The 18,538-nt window shown below is 35.3% G+C and overlaps 1 protein-coding gene across 1 annotated transcript; it reads right to left on the reverse strand.

Moving 5' to 3' along the window:
- Positions 1 to 2,832: 2,832 nt before the first annotated feature.
- LOC127789343 (vacuolar-sorting receptor 1-like) lies at positions 2,833 to 18,061 on the reverse strand. The gene is made up of 12 exons (XM_052318306.1): positions 17,524 to 18,061; positions 8,700 to 9,392; positions 7,940 to 8,028; positions 7,778 to 7,847; positions 7,611 to 7,694; positions 6,894 to 6,970; positions 6,698 to 6,779; positions 6,015 to 6,097; positions 5,834 to 5,900; positions 4,009 to 4,137; positions 3,690 to 3,796; positions 2,833 to 3,301 (listed from the first exon to the last, which is right to left on the reverse strand). Exons 1-12 carry the CDS (start codon positions 17,819 to 17,821, stop codon positions 3,200 to 3,202), a joined length of 1,881 nt encoding a protein of 626 aa, XP_052174266.1. The 5' UTR covers positions 17,822 to 18,061; the 3' UTR covers positions 2,833 to 3,199.
- Between the last annotated feature and the right edge of the window lie 477 nt (positions 18,062 to 18,538).

Genomic DNA, 18,538 nt, shown 5'->3' on the forward strand with positions numbered 1-18,538 from the left:
ATGTCTCCGTTCCAACTCATTTCGGTGACACCAAATCTTCTTTTCCCCTCAATTTGAAATTGGATTAATTTAAAAGTGCAAAAATTAGGTTTGGGATGTATTACTCCCCTTCCAAACCCAAATCAAAACCTACATATATATATATATATATTAACATTTTACGTTGTTATTTATGTTTTAACTAATAAATAAATAGGTTATTAAGTTTATTAATGATGAAAATGCATAAAAATATTATTTTACAACATATTTTGTCACTCGAATGTTTTAATCTTAATTATAGATATATTTAAATAGATGTTGCAAGTTATTCATATTTTAAAATTATTTTAGCTCAATCACATATTTAGATAAAAGGTTGTGGATGGTTTTAGAATTAATTTAGAATTCATTTAACATGATTTGGATGAATGATTTAGGGAATAATCGATGTGTAATTTATGCATAATTAATTCGAATAAGTGTACCCTAATCAAATATACGTATAGTAATGAAATGAATGTCGATTCCACAAGAATTAGATCACAATACCAAAATAATTTTAATTTAATATAAGTTGAACTAATTAATTAATTGGATGAATAATAATAAAATATCTAAATTATTTATGAGAAAAACTAATTCATGAATGCATTAGGGTTTAGATTTCATTTAATTTGAGTTATGTAATTATCTATTCAACTCGATTAAAAATAAAAAAAAATACCTTTGCAATATTTTAGAATTATTTGCATGTGATGGTGAATTTTTCTTAATTAATTAATAAAATTTCTCAAGTCATATTAATGTTTTATTAATTCAATTTTATCATCAAATTTTTAAGCAGATATCAAAAAAACAAACAAGCATTAAGTTCTTTGGAAACCTCTAATTTCGAAAGGGGATTTGACTCACTAAGTTTTATCGATTTCCACACATAAACTAATTATCTCTCGATATCATAATCAATCATGTGATTTATATTACCTATAGATTTAATTTATATCAATCATTTAATCAACCGTACATAAATTATTAAATTATCAAAAAAGATTAATCTTCTAAAATATTAAGTACAATAATATAAAATTTTCATACAAATAATAATTGAGTTTTGAATGAAATTAAATAAATAGTAACATAGATTAAAACCCATCTAAACTCTAATAGAAATAATTTAATTAGATATTATTAAAATAAAAATAAAATATAAAAAAGGAGCTTCCCACCCAAATCTGAAACAGATATAGATTGCACGAATTGGTCTGCGCCTGCCACGCCTTGCTGCAGCTCGCTTCCGCTTTCTTTGCTTTGGTACGTGTGTGGGCGTTGCGGCTTTGCTGTGCGCCTTGGCTTCCTTCAGATCCGGGAATGAGTCTTCCTCTGCCGCCTCCTTCAATTCCGTGCCAATTCCCCATCCTTATTAATATAATATTATATATATATATAATACACGCATGTCCTACCTCCTCTAATCCCTTCTCCTTAAATTTCAATTTAATAATATTATGTATTATATTATACCTCTTATTATATTATTATTATTATTGTTATTATATATATATATATATGTATTCACGCAACCCCTTAAACCTTCTCCAAATTGAACTTCCCATCTTAATATATATACACACAGATGCATGCCATGCCCATCTCCAATTTCAACATCAATTTCTGCCACTGCCTCCAATTTATTATATATTAATTTTTATATTATATTATAAAATTAATTTATAATATTTTTTTCTTTTTACATTCAAATCTTCAAATTAATATCTTTTGCTAGATTCTTACAAAAAAAAATTAAAATTCATATAAACACACATTTTAAATAAAAAACAACACAGAATTAAGATAAAAATATACATACAATTAAGATCTATTGATAATTTCTTATGAAAATCTTTGAATACGTAAAAATAGTGTTAAAAGTTAATTTTTTATTTTTTAATTAGGGTTTGAAAATAAGTTTTGAGACTTTCATTTTGAGTTTGAAGACAAAGTCGTTCTACAGGGTCAGACGAACCTATCAAGCGGCTCACAAAAAAGGGTAAAAAGACGATTTTGCCCTCATCTGCTTTGCAAATTTACAAAGTGGGCCACTACCCCGCCCTGCTGCTCTTGTCTCCCTTGCCATGGTCGCTGCGGTTGCCTCAACTGTCGAAGAGGCGAGGCAGTGATGACAGAAAGACGATGGAGACAAGGCGGCGGCCATGGTAAGGGAGGCAAGAGTAGCAAGGGCGGGCCAAATCCATGAAAGGGGAAGGAGAGAGCAAGGCGTGGGGTAAAATCGTCTTTTTACCCCTTTTCGATAACCCCGTCGGACTTTTTAGAATTTTTCTTGCACACGACATCCCCCATCTTGGACTTGCCCCTTTGCCATTCCTATGTGGACTCTATTTTAAACATAAGGTAATAGATTTAAATTTTCTCACTATTTTTAAGTATATCCTCACTTTAAAAAAATATTTACTTTAATTCAATAGGACAATGAGATTTACCAAATCTTGTCTCCAAACTTGAGAGAGAGAATACCTGACCCCAGGACCTAGAAACCCCGTGACCAAAAGAAAATGCCAGTTCAATTTTTGTAAAGCAATAATGTCATTATAAAATTTTGAGTTAATTACCAAAAAACCATCAACCCTTTTGTTACTTTTAATTTTTATAATAGTAAGTCCAAACTCTCAATTCTTATTAAAATTTAAAATAACAATGTAAGGGCGAACTCACCCGGCTAAAGTAAAGAGTATAAGTGAACTTTAACCTAGACGGTGGTGAGAGTAGGAGTAGACTTTTAATCAACTCAACCGACCAAATCAGCCCTTAAAACTAATCCCACTGTCCAAAGAATTAATTAATGTGAGGAAGAACATGAATTTTACTTGCAACAACCTTAATTATGGAGCGACAGCATACAAATGACCATTTGCCGACTGGGGTTTATTGCATGTATGATATAGGAGGGCAGATTCTCGAGCTATATTTGACAAGAGGGGGCCGTGGGGTAAGGGAAGAAACTCACACTAAATCTCGGTATGTGAGCTTAGTTTGGTTCGGTTTGGTGTCTACACACAAATACAAGAAATAGAACAACACAACTCTATAATCTCAACAAGGTACAAAGGAGGCCGATACATCGAAGACACTGCCGTCTGCATCTGGTCAGTAAAAATAATACACGGTGACCGCGGGATCTTGAGTGGAGCCATCCATCCCCTCATATACCGGCTTGAGATACACGGTTAGGGACCACCTCCACTTGATCATCCAAAGGCATGTACTGAGCCATGATACCCCGAATCTCCGAGTCCATGTAGCTCTGAAACAATTGAGTTCTAGTCACTGTTAATACGACGGCAGAGAGAAACGACGCAACGATGCAATTTAAGGGAGGGAGCAAATAGAGGTAACTATGAGCAAGTTCACTGAGATAATGAAGACAAATCCAGGCATCTCTATTTGCTTGTTCTCGCCCTCTTCTCGCTTACTCACTCTTTATTCTATTTGAGTTCAAAACCTACCTACTCGGCCTCAATCAACTTGTGTCAATTCAGATGATGAGTCTACCTAAAAAGGTACGTGGCTGATACGTCTGTGACACGGGCTGGAAGTGTGGGGCATCTTTAATGGGGAAAATTGAGACCAATTTGACCACAACGCAGGATGAAGTAATATTGAGCGTTAAGAGAAGAAGGAAGAAGACATACCCGGATTCTGTACTTGTAGATGGCATATCCACCCAAACCAGCAAAGGCCATGCCGAGAATAACAACCCAAACAAGCCCCCAGCTAACCTTTGTCTTCACATCGTTACCTGCATTTTCCCAATATAAAACTTAGCTGCAAAAACAAGCAAAGGACAACAAGGCAACTAGAAAAGATCTTCACGTGTACTATCCAGGGAATTCAGGTTGTTACAAATTACAACCTAGTAGCTTAAATTTACATCATCATATCCAAACACCTGTATAATGACAGTTCGACATATTGGTAATTTCATGAGATGATAGACGTGTTTGGACTCACTTATGCATGTGTCATATTCCTGCATGTACAATAGATTGCTGCTGCAGCTGCACGCATAACTTCCCCATGTATTCTTGCATTTGCACTCTGGGCATTGGCAGGTCAAATTTTCTTTGCATTCGTCAATATCTGGAGGACAGGAAACAGAAGCACGTGGATTGAGCCTTGAGGTATGCATTAGATCAGCCTACTGGCCTATAAATACTATCAATCCACGAGAAGGTGGTCATTAATAATGAGGAAGGTGAGTGTTTGGTGAAGGAATTCGAGATCAAAGATTTGGCGAGATTAAAATATTTTTTGAAAATAGAGGTGGCTTATTCAAAAGAAGGCATATTCATTTCCCAGCAAAAATATATAGTGGATCTCCTAAATGAAACTGGACTGCTAGGTTGCAATGGCATTTGAAACCCCTATTGACCCGAATCATAAGCTAGGAGAGGCTTTGGAGGACAATATGGTTGACAAAAGGGCTTATCAGAGGCTAGTAGGGAAATTGATATATCTGGCCCATACTCAGCCAAATCTAGCCTATGTTGTAGGGGTAGTCAGTCAGTTTATGCACAACCCAAAACAAAGTCATCTCAAAGTTGTGTACAGAATACTTTACTATCTAAAGGGAGCACCTAGTAAAGGCCTTTTATTCAAGAAAGGAGAAGTCATGACACTAGAGGCCTATACAGACGCTAACCATGCAGGATATGTTGTAGATAGAAGATCAACTTTTAGCTATTGTACCATGTTGGGAGGAATTTGGTGACATGGAGAAATAAAAAACAAAACGTGGTTGCTAGGTCAAGTGCTGAGGCGGAATTTCGATCCATGGCTCTAAGTATGTGTGAGTTATTGTGGCTAAAAATTTTACTAAATGATCTCAGGATTGAATGGACCACCCCTATGAAGCTCTATTGTGATAATAAGTTAGCAATCAGTATCGCTCATAAATCAGTTCAACATGACCAAACAAAGGATGTTGAAATAGACAGACATTTCATAAAAGAAAAATTTGTGGCTAAATTTTTTACTAAATGATCTCAGGATTGAATGGACCACACCTGTGAAGCTCTATTGTGATAACAAGTCAACAATTAGTATCGCTCATAATCCAATTCAACACAACCAGACAAAACATATTGAAGTAGACAAACATTTCATAAAGGAAAAATTGGATAGTGGACTAATATGCACACCCTACATTTCATCACATGATCAGTTAGCAAACATGCTAACCAAGGGCCTACCTGCAGTTGTGTTCAAAAGAATGATGAACAAAATCGGGATGCATGATATTCACGCCCATTCTTGAGGGAGAGTGTTGACAATTACGGTTTTTTTGGTGTCGGCAATTAGGTCTTGTTCCCAATCTCGGACAAGACTCAATCAGTATTGATTGATTGATTAATGATTGATTGATTATGATTGTATATATTTCCTAAATTAGGGTTGTATCTTCTAGATCTAGATTATTATATATTTCCTTAATTTGGTGTATCCTAAAAGTTGTATATTTCCTAATCTAGGTTTAGAAAACTTTTCTAAGCTAGTCTTTGGCAACTTCCTAATCTTGTAAGGAAGTCTGTATAAATCAGCATTCTCTCATGAGAGATGAATAAGATTGAAGAGAAGCATTTTTACTATTTTTCTTGACATGTTGGAAGAATCTTAGCATATATTGAGATGGCAATGGCAAAATAGTGTGCAAGAATGAATATTTAATTCATTCTGATGGCTTGCCGTGTCCAATAATCTTTAATTCAATAATCTTTGTTAAGTAGCAATGTTCCTGACATTAATCAGTAAAAACTAAGAACCAGTAATGCGATACCTTCACATTTGTTGACTCCATCACCCCTGAACCCTGGCGGACACTTGCAACCTTTTGAATGATCATCCTGAAAGTTCATCAAGTACACTCTTACTGAGCAAGTCCAGTGATATGAATCAACTCCTACGGATAAGAATGACAGATACAGTTTCAGAGGGCACTGGGTTAAGTAACCACATACAATGCATGCAGAATAGGTCCTGCCGTCCCGGGTCTCCCGCCAACAGCCCCCATTATTTACTCCACACCGTAAAGCACCTGAAGCTGTTAAACCAAATATGCTCAAAATGAGGTAAACATAAACTGCTCAACACATTTTGTTTGTGTACAAATTCAACAACTGGATTTAAGCATAAGATGCCCCCTTTGCTCAGCACTTTATCTCAAAATACTAAACACTTTGCTATGCCATGAATATTGTCAAATGTCACCAATGTCATGTCTGCTGTAAGAGACTATAAAGGGTCCCAACTAAAAAAAGGGACAGAAAAGAACAGCATGAAAAATTAAGACTTGTGCTTAAGATTGTTTATAAAAGCACAATCAGTGAAAGCAACTTCACAATTACTTGAGTTTTCAACATATTGTCCTGTAAAAAATCTTGTCTATATTCTTCTAGAGTGAGAGTAGCATAAGAAGCAGAATTCCTTCATGAAGTATCATGCCAGATATGGTACCAGGCACCTAGATAAAGTTCCTGAAGCCCAATGCCTATACTTCCATTCGATAAAAAGGGACATCTTTGCATGAGAATAGACTAGTTCCATAACTAATGAAGATTATCTTCTTAGATATAGATTTGTTATCCCATTATCTCAAGCATCATGACAGAATTTAGAACTGTAACCTGGAAGTTTACTTTACCTTCACAGTGAGTATAACCATCACCTACAAACTTTACACCCTGCACAACTGGGCACTCACAGACTCTCCCTCTAAAAGTATCCTACAAAAAGTTTCCAAATATCAGAGAAGAAACTGGAAGTGAAGCAACATATTTGACTCAAAAGGACAAGAAAAGCTTTCCCCACAAGGAATCAACTTACAAATGACAACGTACCCGGCATGCAGTGATGTTAGCAGTTTTATCCTGCCAGCATCCACCATTGTTTACTAGACACTCATTTGTTTCTATATCTGCAAACAAAAAAAAGAAAAAAAATACATGAGAAAAGATAAGTGCCAGCCATAAAAAACATAATACATAGATATATTGTGTGCTTACGCTTAATTGCCAAAATCAATAATCTCCAAAGAACCAGATTCAATTTTAATATAAGCAGCCGCATCGAATATGAGGAGGAGGCAATCTTGAATTTCAATGGCTAAGCATTCACTCAACTAATGCAGGGCATAAAAAGTCAAAAGTAAAGCAAGTTGTTCTGTTGAACATGCATCAAAAGACCATGCCGGTATAGAGTACAAGATTAGTTATCAATAATAATCCTAGAATTCCCAGTTATAACTTTAATTCTAGTCTAGAAAGACTATTTTCTGTATTCCTACCAAAAGATGGACTTTTTGCCCATTTATGTTCTCACTTTTTTTGAACCTAGAACAACACCTTTATTGGTGAGAGAAACCCATTCAATTGCCAGGGGATGAAGGATGAAAGAATTCTATAGGTGTTGAACTTTGAAATTGAAAGAGCTTAAAAATCATGACCTTCAGTTACACAAATTGGGTGAGAAATGGCCACTGAATTGCCTGAACAAAAAGGACAAAAGAATTCTATAGATGCTGAATTTTGAAATTAAAGGGGCTTAAAAATCACGACCTTCAGTTAAACAAATTGGGGGCTCAGTTGTCTCCTGGAAACCTGAACAGATAGCTCTCAGAACAGGATTCTTCTCCATCTTACCTAGAACAAAGCAGAAATGCAGATCAGAGTAGGTTCATAAAATTAGGACGTATAAGAGAACATGAAATATAATTTGTTAAAACCTCTATACTGCCGGTTATTTATGACAAGAGTCGGCAACATAGTGACATCACCACGCAGGCCTTTGTCAGCCTGAAACCAGATTTTCAAAAAAAAAAATTCAAAATTATCAACTTGATGAGGCTACAAGAATTATCAAAGGAGCCAATCTCTCAGGCTTCTACCCGTGCTTCTTGCTCAGCCTTGAGAACAGGGTTCTCTACATCTTCGTCAGTATCTCCAATACATTCATCTACCTTCTTGACATCCATCCCTTGAAAAAATTTATCATAAACATTAAAAACTACCGTTAGAATATACAATAGTGAGAATCTGGAGGTACTTCTCTAATCATACACCCCCCAAAAAAAAAGTCAGCAGGAAAAAAGGAAAAAGTGGAATGCAAACAGCTTGAAGATACAGATAGAAAGGATGTGAGCTAAAATTCTTGTAGCCCCCCATCTAGAGGGATTGAGGCATGATATACTGTTGTAAATGCAAACAGCTTATTCATGTCATCCTCTTTCCAACAAAATCAGCCGAGTTAAACCCCAACCAGATGCAACAAGTGGACACTTGGACTCAGTGATGAGAAATTAGTCAATTGGGCTAAAAAAAAATTATAAAATGCAAAGGAATAAATCAATTTGAGGAAGTCAATCAATGACTCCTTAAATGTACAATGCTGCAATCAACTTCACAAGAGCAACATAGGATCATAGCAGATGCTAAAAAATGACAGCATCTTCCAAAATCACTATCTGGTTCAAAAATTTTATACAATATAGTGCTGTTGAGAACAAAGACAAGATAAAGATTTTGTGCATGTAGAGGAAAAATCATAATACTTCAGACACTTTTCACCTCATCTTACACAAACTTATAGAACAATAACAACAATGATTCCAGATTGAAACATACTGAAAATATAAATCAATAACCTACCAAGTGATTTGATAATTTCATTCGCACAATCCTTGTTGTACTTATGCTCCTTCATTGGGCAACGGATTGCAAAGTCAGTCACATAGTCCCACCAAAGCCAAGGTTTTCCACTTTCATTGGCCACCTTGAAAAGGCAAGCTTGACGTAAATTCTCAACAACAACATCCCTCCCATCATACCCTGTTCGGTAGTCTTGCTCGGGATCTGGAGCACAATACCTTCCATAATTGATGCATTGATACATGCACTGTAAACTCAAACGATGAGCCTCTGGGCAGTACCAAGTTATGTAGTGTGGGGTAAATTGAGTGTACCCGTTTTTTTCAAGAATCTGAGCTGCTCCTTTAAAGCTCTTGAGAAACTCAATATGATTATCACATTTTGGTCCACACTCATCATTGCTATCTGTCCATAATTCATACTCAACCCGTTCATCAGGATGTAGAAGAGATTCTGTCCAATCAAGGTTGATTTTAACCAACTCATTACTGGATAAAGCTTTCTTTATTTTATCACCAAAATCCTTGCTAATAAGTGCTGCTGGAATGTTAATGTCTTTCAAATAATCTGCCAGTGCATCCTCCTCTTCTGGGGTGTCCATGGTGATCAAAGGTTCAGTCCTGTGATCTGCCACTAGAATAGCTGCTGCTCCAGCATTCTGTGCATTCCATGCCTTCAAGGTGAAGTAACAATCTGTGATGGGCAGCAACTTATAAATAAGCAATTGCATTGGAAAAATACATTAGAATGGCAATGCATAACATGAGAACTGTTCCATGCAAGATATAATTCACAAAAAGTTAATAAAATATATCAAAAAAGAAATCTATATAGAAAGACATGGACATATTAGTGTACATATTGCAGACAACGACAACAACAATGACAACAAAACAACAAGCCTTAAGCTATATGAATTCTAGCATTTTGTTCATTTCTATCTATGGTCTTATCGTCTGTAAGGCCTATATAATTAATATTAAACCTAGGTGTCCCTCACTAAGTTTTTCTTATTAGTCCTCTATCTCTTTTGCTAAATACTCATTCTTCTACTCTCTTGACAAAAGTGATTCTATTAGTCTTCTTATCACATGACCAAACCATTTGAATTGTATCTCACACATCTTATCTTCAATAGAAGTCACTCTGACCTTATTACGATAAGCTCATTACACATGTTATCTTTTGTTGTATGACTATACATCCATCTTAGCATCCTCATCTCAGTTACGTTCACATTCTGCACATGTTGATGCTTTATTGCCTGATATTCTATGCCATATAACAAATTTGGTTTTATAGCTGTCTTGATTCTAAAGTGTCCCTCATATCTCAAACTTAGCATCACACCTCATTTTATCTCATCCACCAACACAAGGTCATCCACAAATAACATGCCCACCCCTGCCTAGACATGTTTAGTGAGTTCATCCATTACTATGGCCAATAGGCAAGGACTTAATGCAAATTCTTAATGTAATCCCATGGTAATTAGAAAAGACTCGGTATCTCCCCCATATGTTCTAACACGTGTTTCTGCTCCATGATACATGTCTAATAACTTGTACATAAGAAATTTTGACTCTTTTTTTTCTCAAACTCTCTACAAGAGACTTCTCTAGGAATTTAATCATAAGCTTTTCTCTAGACCTATAAACTCCATATATAAATCTTTGAATTTATCTCCATACCACTTCAACAAATATATAGCTTCCATTGTTGACCTACTAGGCAAGAAACCAAATTGGTTTTCCAACACCTTGGTTTATGTTCTTAAACTTTGCTCAAAAGAGTAGCATGGCTTGCTAGCTTGATTCATCTATAATTTCCACAACTCATAGCATCTACTTTTTTCTTGTAAATTGGCACTAACGTGCTCTTCCTCCACTTGTCCAACATTCTTTTCAATTTAACGATCACTTTAAATAATTTTGTTAACTAAAAAATGCCCTCTTCTCCTGTGCATTTTCATATTTCTCTTGGTATTTATTTGGTCCAACTACTTACTATCCTTTATCTTTTTTCAATACTTGTTTTATTTCATTTGGACATATACGTGTATAGAACATGCAATTTGTATTTTCTTCAACGTTACTGAGATGCCCCAACATAACACTTGTTTCTCTACCTTCATTGAATAACCTCAAAGAACACTCCTCCCATCTCTCCTTGATTGCCCCCTCAAGTACTAGTACTTTTGATTTGCATCTGTTGGAAATATTAAAATAAAATTCCTGATTTTCTCTCTTAAGGCCAAGAATAAGTGAATAAAAGAAATAAGAGAAGTTAAAAGGGACGAGGTTGATGGGAGATAAGGAGATAAGCCAGTGTGAAGAAAGGTAACTCCAGCAATTTAAAATTCCTAATTCAAATCTGTAAATCTGTTCCTATAGTTTAGGAGATAGTTGTTACCATTTTTCAGGAGATATTTTGTATAATCGTGTGTGTGTCACACTATGTGTGTTTGTATCCCATAGTCACAGAAATAAAGCAAGGCTTCCATTTAATCAAGTAATATTTATTATTTACTCGAGAGTAAGGTTTTAACTTTAATCGAGTAATGTTTATTAGTTACTCGAGTAAGGTTTTAACTTACTCGAGTAATCTTTCTTTGTTACTCGAGTAAGCTCTCATAAATTTTGATATTACTCAAGTAGGCTCTCATATTAATTGAGTAAAGTTGTTTGTTACTTGAATAAGTTCATTTCACCTTTTTTCATCATTTGTTCAACATCTTTTATGCATTTCACTAGTTTTAAATCACTTGTTTTTCTCTCTCTAGCTTTAGCTAGTTTATATATATATATATATATATAATATCTATGTCATTCTCCATTTTTTGCACCATCATTAGTATAAATTTTTGTAAGTTTTTTACTTTGCTTCATTAACTACCTTTTTGCTCTCTTAATATTTATTCTCTCTTTTGGTTATCCTCCCTTTCTATGGTCCAATCTTTTTTGTCACACAATTTTCCCTCAAAAATGATTTATTTTTCACCTTTAAATCCCACCATCTAATTCTTGGACTTCAATTTTATGATATTTCTTCTCCATTTTTTTATATGGACCGGAAAGTGTATGTTGAGTGGTAAAGCAGTCTCTTGCTATAACTTTACAATCCTTGCAACCTAGGAAGTCCTCGTCTCATAAGTGGTCTATTGTGGTTGTCAATACACCATTTCTGTATGTAATTAAGTGTCCATCTCGTTTTTAAACCTAGTATTGGCTAAGATGAGCTCATATGTAGTGGCAAAATCCAAAATAGCTTTTCCCTCATTATTTCTTTCTCCAAAATCCATAACCTCCCTGTACATCTCTAGACCCATTCTCTTCCCAACCCACATGACCGTTGAAATCACCTCCTATAATGATCTCCTTTCTTCTAGGTATCTCAGTACCAACTCCTCTAAATCTTTCCAAAAATTGTCTTTATCTCCTCTCCTAACCTAACTGGCAATGGATATGTACTTGCAATATTCATAGTTTCTTCTCCTAGAATAACTTCTGAGGCAATAATTCTATCTCCTTTTCTCTTCACATCCACTGCCCTATCTCTTGTAAAGTCTTATCCATGGTAATCCTTGCTCCATTCTTTATCTAATCATTCACCGAGTACCAAAGTTTATATCTAAATTCTCTCAAGATTTTAGCCTTATCTCCAACCCATCTTGTCTCTTGGAGGCATATAATATCAACTTTTCTCCTAACTGTCACATCCATGATTACAGATTTTCTTGTCAAAGTTCCCATATTCTATGATCATATCCTTAATCTATGACTTGGATTAGCTTCTTTACTCGCATTTGTCCATGAAAATGGGAGAACCTTTTCAAATTTGACACTACATTTGAGTGCCAGTGCAGCATTCTAGGTCATTTGTCACTACACACAAGCAGTGCAACACGTCACTATGAAGGGTTACGCCCCAAATGATTTTTCATTTATCTAAAAAATTCATTTTTTTTATCTAATGAGCTTTACATTGGTTGTCAGCTACCTGTTTGAACCCCTTACCTTTATTTGGGCTTTGGATTGGAAGTAGAAATAGGAAACTTTCTGTATATGCTATCAAGACAAATGGATGATCAAGTGGGACCTGAAGCCCATACTCATGCTGATTAATTCCTCTAAGAAATCTGAATTGATTGCTTAAAAATTTAGAAAAGAAAGGTTTTTCAATAAAACCCAATGTTTTGATTCATCAAAACATTTGATTTTGTTGAGATATATGATAAAGAAGCCATACATGATATACCAACATATATGAAGATATATATTCTTTGCATATTTATATGAATATATATATATATTCCATATATATTAGAGTTTAAATTAAATAAGAGATAAGAGATAATTGATGATAGAAATAAGTGATAATTAATAGAGAGTTATAAATTTGAATATAATGAATAAGCTTAATTTTGTATATATTTGTCATTTTTCTCTCTCTCCTTTTCTGAATATATATATATATTCCATATATATTAGAGTTTAAATTAAATAAGAGATAAGAGATAATTGATGATAGAAATAAGTGATAATTAATAGAGAGTTATAAATTTGAATATAATGAATAAGCTTAATTTTGTATATATTTGTCATTTTTCTCTCTCTCCTTTTCTTAATTTATTTTTTTTCTATTTATTATGTTTTTCATGGTATCAAAGCCAATTTTCCTATCCTATTATTAATTCTTATTTTATGATCTTCTCCTACATGCTCATGCACTCACCAACTTTCTCCATGAACACACAGCCCTCCTTAGCTAGTCATCACAAGCCTCAAGCATGCTCTTTGTTGAGCTGAACGTTCAACTGGTGTCTTGTTCTGGAAATTATTTTGTGCCCTTGTATACCACCAGCCTTCTCCCAGTGCCCACAAATGTGTCTTGTCAGTATTTGCATGCGTCATGTGTTTATCTCAGGCTGAATGTTCTAGCCCACATCTTATGTTCAATGGATTGTGACGACTTGCTCCCACCCGCCGGGTGCCATAAGTGAAAAATCAACCGGATTATTCACACATCAAACAATTAATGAAGAGATGGGTTATGTTTCTATGAGAAACGCCTTAGGTGGGTACTAGGCTTCGCCCTTCTCTTCGCTCTACTCAAGGATTTGGCTAACAAAATTTAGCGAAAATGCATCGGAGAAGCCAAAAATCGCAAATAATAATAATAATAATAATAATAATAATAATGATAATAATAAAAAAGAACTCGGGGGCAGCTGGCAGTAGCAGCTGTGGCAGCAACGCCTGCTGCACATGGGCCGCGCCAGCCGCGTGCGCGCACGCCCTGCCGAGCAGCAGCAGCAGCCCCTTTTTCTTCTTTTTTTTTTTTTTTCCCCCTCGGCTCCATAGCCCCAAATTTCACCAAAAATACTGAGAACACAATCATACAAGAAACATTTCCCCATTCAAAAATAAAGGCATTACAACTTACATGAAGCCTTCTACAACCGTTTATCAAAATAAAATTTACAAACCCATGTTTCAAGCTTCGACAAGCCACATACTAGCAATACACAAAATATCTTGGAGCTACCCTCATGGATCATTCATGCTTTAACCATCCAACATTCCTTTCCCCTTTAGACTTGACACATCTACATGTGAGGTAAAAACCTCATGAGCTAAAGCTCAATAAGGGTGCAATGCAAAGTGAATATGAGCATAATAAATCATGGAATGCCAAGATCATGCATGAGATTGACAGTTCTCTTTGCCCTCACAACCCTCCTCGGTTGAGGAATTAACCACCATTTGCCCCTAATGTTCTAGCTATCCTTATGGCCAAAGGTCCCACTAGTACACAAAGATGCATGTACACTTGCAATGACAATGAGATCTTATAACAAATACATACAATGCATGCAAGACCACCTACCCATGGGGCCATCCCTTACCTTAGAGTTCTTAGAAGCTTCCAATTCTTGGGCTTCAAAGAGACTTCCTTGCCTTTTCACCACCTAGGGAGAGATTCTTAGAAACATCAAAACTTTTAAGTAGGAAGACCTTTCATACAAATTTTTGCAACTCCGAGATCCTTACCTTGATTTCTTTCTTCTTCCTGCCTTTCTTTCTTTCTTTCCAATTTTTTCTAACTCTCGGGAGACTTCTTCCAATCTCTCAAATTTTTACTCCTTTCTTTTCTTTTGGGAGATTTTCTATTAAAACTTATTAACAACAAAACTAAGACTAAATCCTAGCCCTTAATTCTTGCCTTATGAGAAAAGATCCTAACCCTCCAACCTAGCACAATCCATGTACAACAACATACAACAACATATCAGCCTTTATCCCACTACTAGCACAATCCATGTGCTAAGGAGAAATTAAATCCTAGCCCTTGATTAAAATGGAGATCAAATCTCCACCATTAAGAGAAACACAATCCACGCCATATTAAAGGCTTTAAGGCAAGCCTTTAGATTTACTTTTTGAGATTAAATCTCATCCATTCAAACAAACACAATCCAGGTGACATGGGAAATTTAAATCCCATCCCTTGATTCTTTGGAGATTAAATCTCCACCCTCCATCACTTCTTCCCTTGAAATTTCTCAACACATTTGGCAATCCATGCCAATTTGTAGCCTTCAATCTCAACTCTTGGATCTTTACTCCACCCTTGGATCAAGTTTTACATTCTCATAAAACATAATTTCTCAAAATTAATACTCTTGACTAATTTCAAGAATGACCATTTTCAACCATTTCAATTTAATTAAATCTCCATATTTTCAAAGCATTAAATGGAGACTAATATCCAATTTCCTTTTGATTTTCTTTAATACACCATAATCATTACTCCCATTAATGCATGAATGACCGATTTCCTTTTCTTTTTGATTTAAATAATTCTTTCTATTCTCTTGGACAAGAGCTTGCCAATTGTCATTTTTAGACACAAACTTGACCTCCTAGCCATCCATTGATTCTCTAATTTGTCCATATATGATCACATTTTCAAGAGCAAATATAGGAAAATTCCACACATGGATAAGTCCCTTAGTGGAATTATTTTCCATATTACCAATGTACTCTTAATGGGAATATTATCCATTTTACTAAATCGCCCCTTCCTAAGGCACCTTTAGATCCATTTATTCCTTTTTCTCCTCAAGGGTAATTTTGGAAATTCTCATAAATCTCCACTCCTACCTATTTATTTATTTATTTCCAAACACGGGATCAATTTTCCACATTTGATTGCTTTCGGGCTGCTTTAGGCATTAAGCCATGCTACCTGGCACCGATTGGGGTTCTATTAGGTCTCCAACCTATATTCAAACAATTCAAAATACCCGACATGCTATTTATGCTTTATTATTCTTTAACACTCACAACACCAGGTGTTACAGATCACTAGCTCACTGGCTATCATTTGCAGTCATTTTCGGCCACTGGCCACTACATTATTATTGAAATCTTGTCTTTTTCTTCCTTTTTAGAATCATTTTTCATCAATTTTGAAAACATTTGAAATAGTTTTCCAGCCATATAACTGCTCTAGTTTGTCTTCCATCCTCCAAACTTTCAATTGGTAACTTCCACACCCCCTTATGCCACTAAAAACTAATTGCTCATGGCCAAGTGCTGCACCTCCAGTCATTTTCTCCATTGACCGCTCAAAAATTACAAACATGTTTACAAAGTCCCCTTCATTAGGTCAGTGCAGTGAACAACATATCATGAAGATATATATACACACACATAATGGAAGAGGCTATATACACATATTCCACATCTATTTGAGTTTATTAATTGATGGGGATAGTTATAAAGTTGAAAACAACTGATGATTTTATTTTTGTCTTTAAGGGTTTGATAAATACAATTATATCTCTGTATTGAATAGAGCTAAGGTAGAATGAAACGGGACAACTATATTTCTCCCATAGAGTAGGCCGAACTATGTGTATATTATGGCTGAATCATGTATTTCTGTCTCTTTCCCTCTCTCGGTTCATTTTTTTATGTATTTATTTTTCAGATTTCATGAACAATTCATTTCAAGGATTCACATAGCCAAACAATTACATTACAAAGACATCAACTTTTTTAGATTTTATGTTCAGCATATGTACATGTACAAAGATATCTGAGAAAAAACGGTGGTGATATTAACACACTTAATATTGATGTTAGCACACTAAATATGTTTAAAAGACATGATTATGCTGAAAATGTGTACTACAAATTATGATGATACATTTACTTTTCATCTGCTCTAGCACAAAACCTCTTTATTCGCCATCTTTCAAATCAACAAAGAAAATACATTTTTTATAAAAGGATAATTTTAACAAACTACCCAAAAAAGATCTTGTTTACGACTTCTCATGCATTAATTAGCAGGAGGAATATTTCCGAGCTTTGGTTTACAGTTTATTAATAATAAATTATTCTTTTACAGAAAATGTATCTCTTTCCTGATTTAAAGGATGGAGAGTAAGGGGCTTTGTGTGTTAACCTAGCAGAAAAGAAAGAAGGCAAAAAAAGGCTAGACTTGTAAATGCATCCTCTAGATTTAAAAGACTCATAATACAAATTTGCAAAGGTAATTGTGTCTTTTAAACATATTTGATGCGGTAACCTCAATATTAGGTGTCCCGATATCACCACCACTTAACACTGAATCAAATATCCAAGATAACTAACACACACACAAGAAGTCATCAAAGTATATGCATTTTTTTCTTTCTTTTTCTCTTTTTTTTTTAAAATGAGAGTGGCGAGCAATTATAATTGATAGCCAAAAAAAAAAAAAGGAAAACTGATAAAACCAACCGAAAACAAAGTAAATTCAGAAGTTTTACCTCCACGGTCGGCAAGAAGAAAGACTGGGAGGCCACCAGGTTTGGATTTGAAATAGATTTCGACATCCTTGAAGCTCTTGCAGGCCTTCTGATTGGCTTCTGGATACACAACAGTGCCCACCAAGGTACCCCCATATTGGGGAACCCCAAAATTCCCAATCGAACTCTCATAAACCCCTTTCAACCACTCCGGCGAAGCCACCTTCAAGCTGTTCTTCTCCACCACGAACTTGCTCAAACAACACCCACAAACAACGAACCAAACCAACACAAATACTCCCAGCGACATTTCCTTCATTTTCTGCACTTGGAATAGAATACCGAACTGGACTGCTTGATCGGAGCAAGACCCGGAAAATGGAGTCCACTGATCAACACTAATTTTCGAGGGGTTGAGGAGGAGAAATTGGGCTTTTGAAGAAGAAACAAATAAAGAAATCTAATAGCGGAGACTTGTCCAACCAGGAGAAAGATAAGCCTTGGAGAGTATATATATTGACTCTGTTCAATACCCCTCTGGTGGAAATGACAGAAGATCCAAACCGCCATTGTCGAAAGCTTCCTTTTCTTTTCTTTTCTTTTTTTTTTTTGTCAAAGAAATATATAAAAAGCTTTACCAAAATGTGCTGGCTTTTTTCTGCTGCGACGTGTCTGAGGGAAGAATGAACGGCCCAGATGGCGGTCAGCTTATGCAGTGGGATATGTTCCGGTGCAACTATGGTATCCAATGGTAGCTGTATCCTTGGGAGTTTTTAACTATAGGATCACCTAGGCTAATCTCAACCGCTACCTTTGTTGCAACTAGAAACCTATTGAGCTGGTAAATTTGGCTCTGGTTTTCTTGTAATTACCAATTATTTTGGGAGTTCTCATGATATTTCTTGTAAGTTCTAGGTCTCTATATGTGGACATAGATGAGAAACCATTGATTGCAGCCTTTGTGAGAGGGGTGATGAGATTTGTTGAAATTCAACTGATATTTTGGTTATTGTTGTCGTAGAAATATAATAATAAA

Source organism: Diospyros lotus, chromosome 13 (assembly GCF_014633365.1).
Source record: "Diospyros lotus cultivar Yz01 chromosome 13, ASM1463336v1, whole genome shotgun sequence".
Taxonomy (NCBI): Eukaryota; Viridiplantae; Streptophyta; class Magnoliopsida; order Ericales; family Ebenaceae; genus Diospyros; species Diospyros lotus.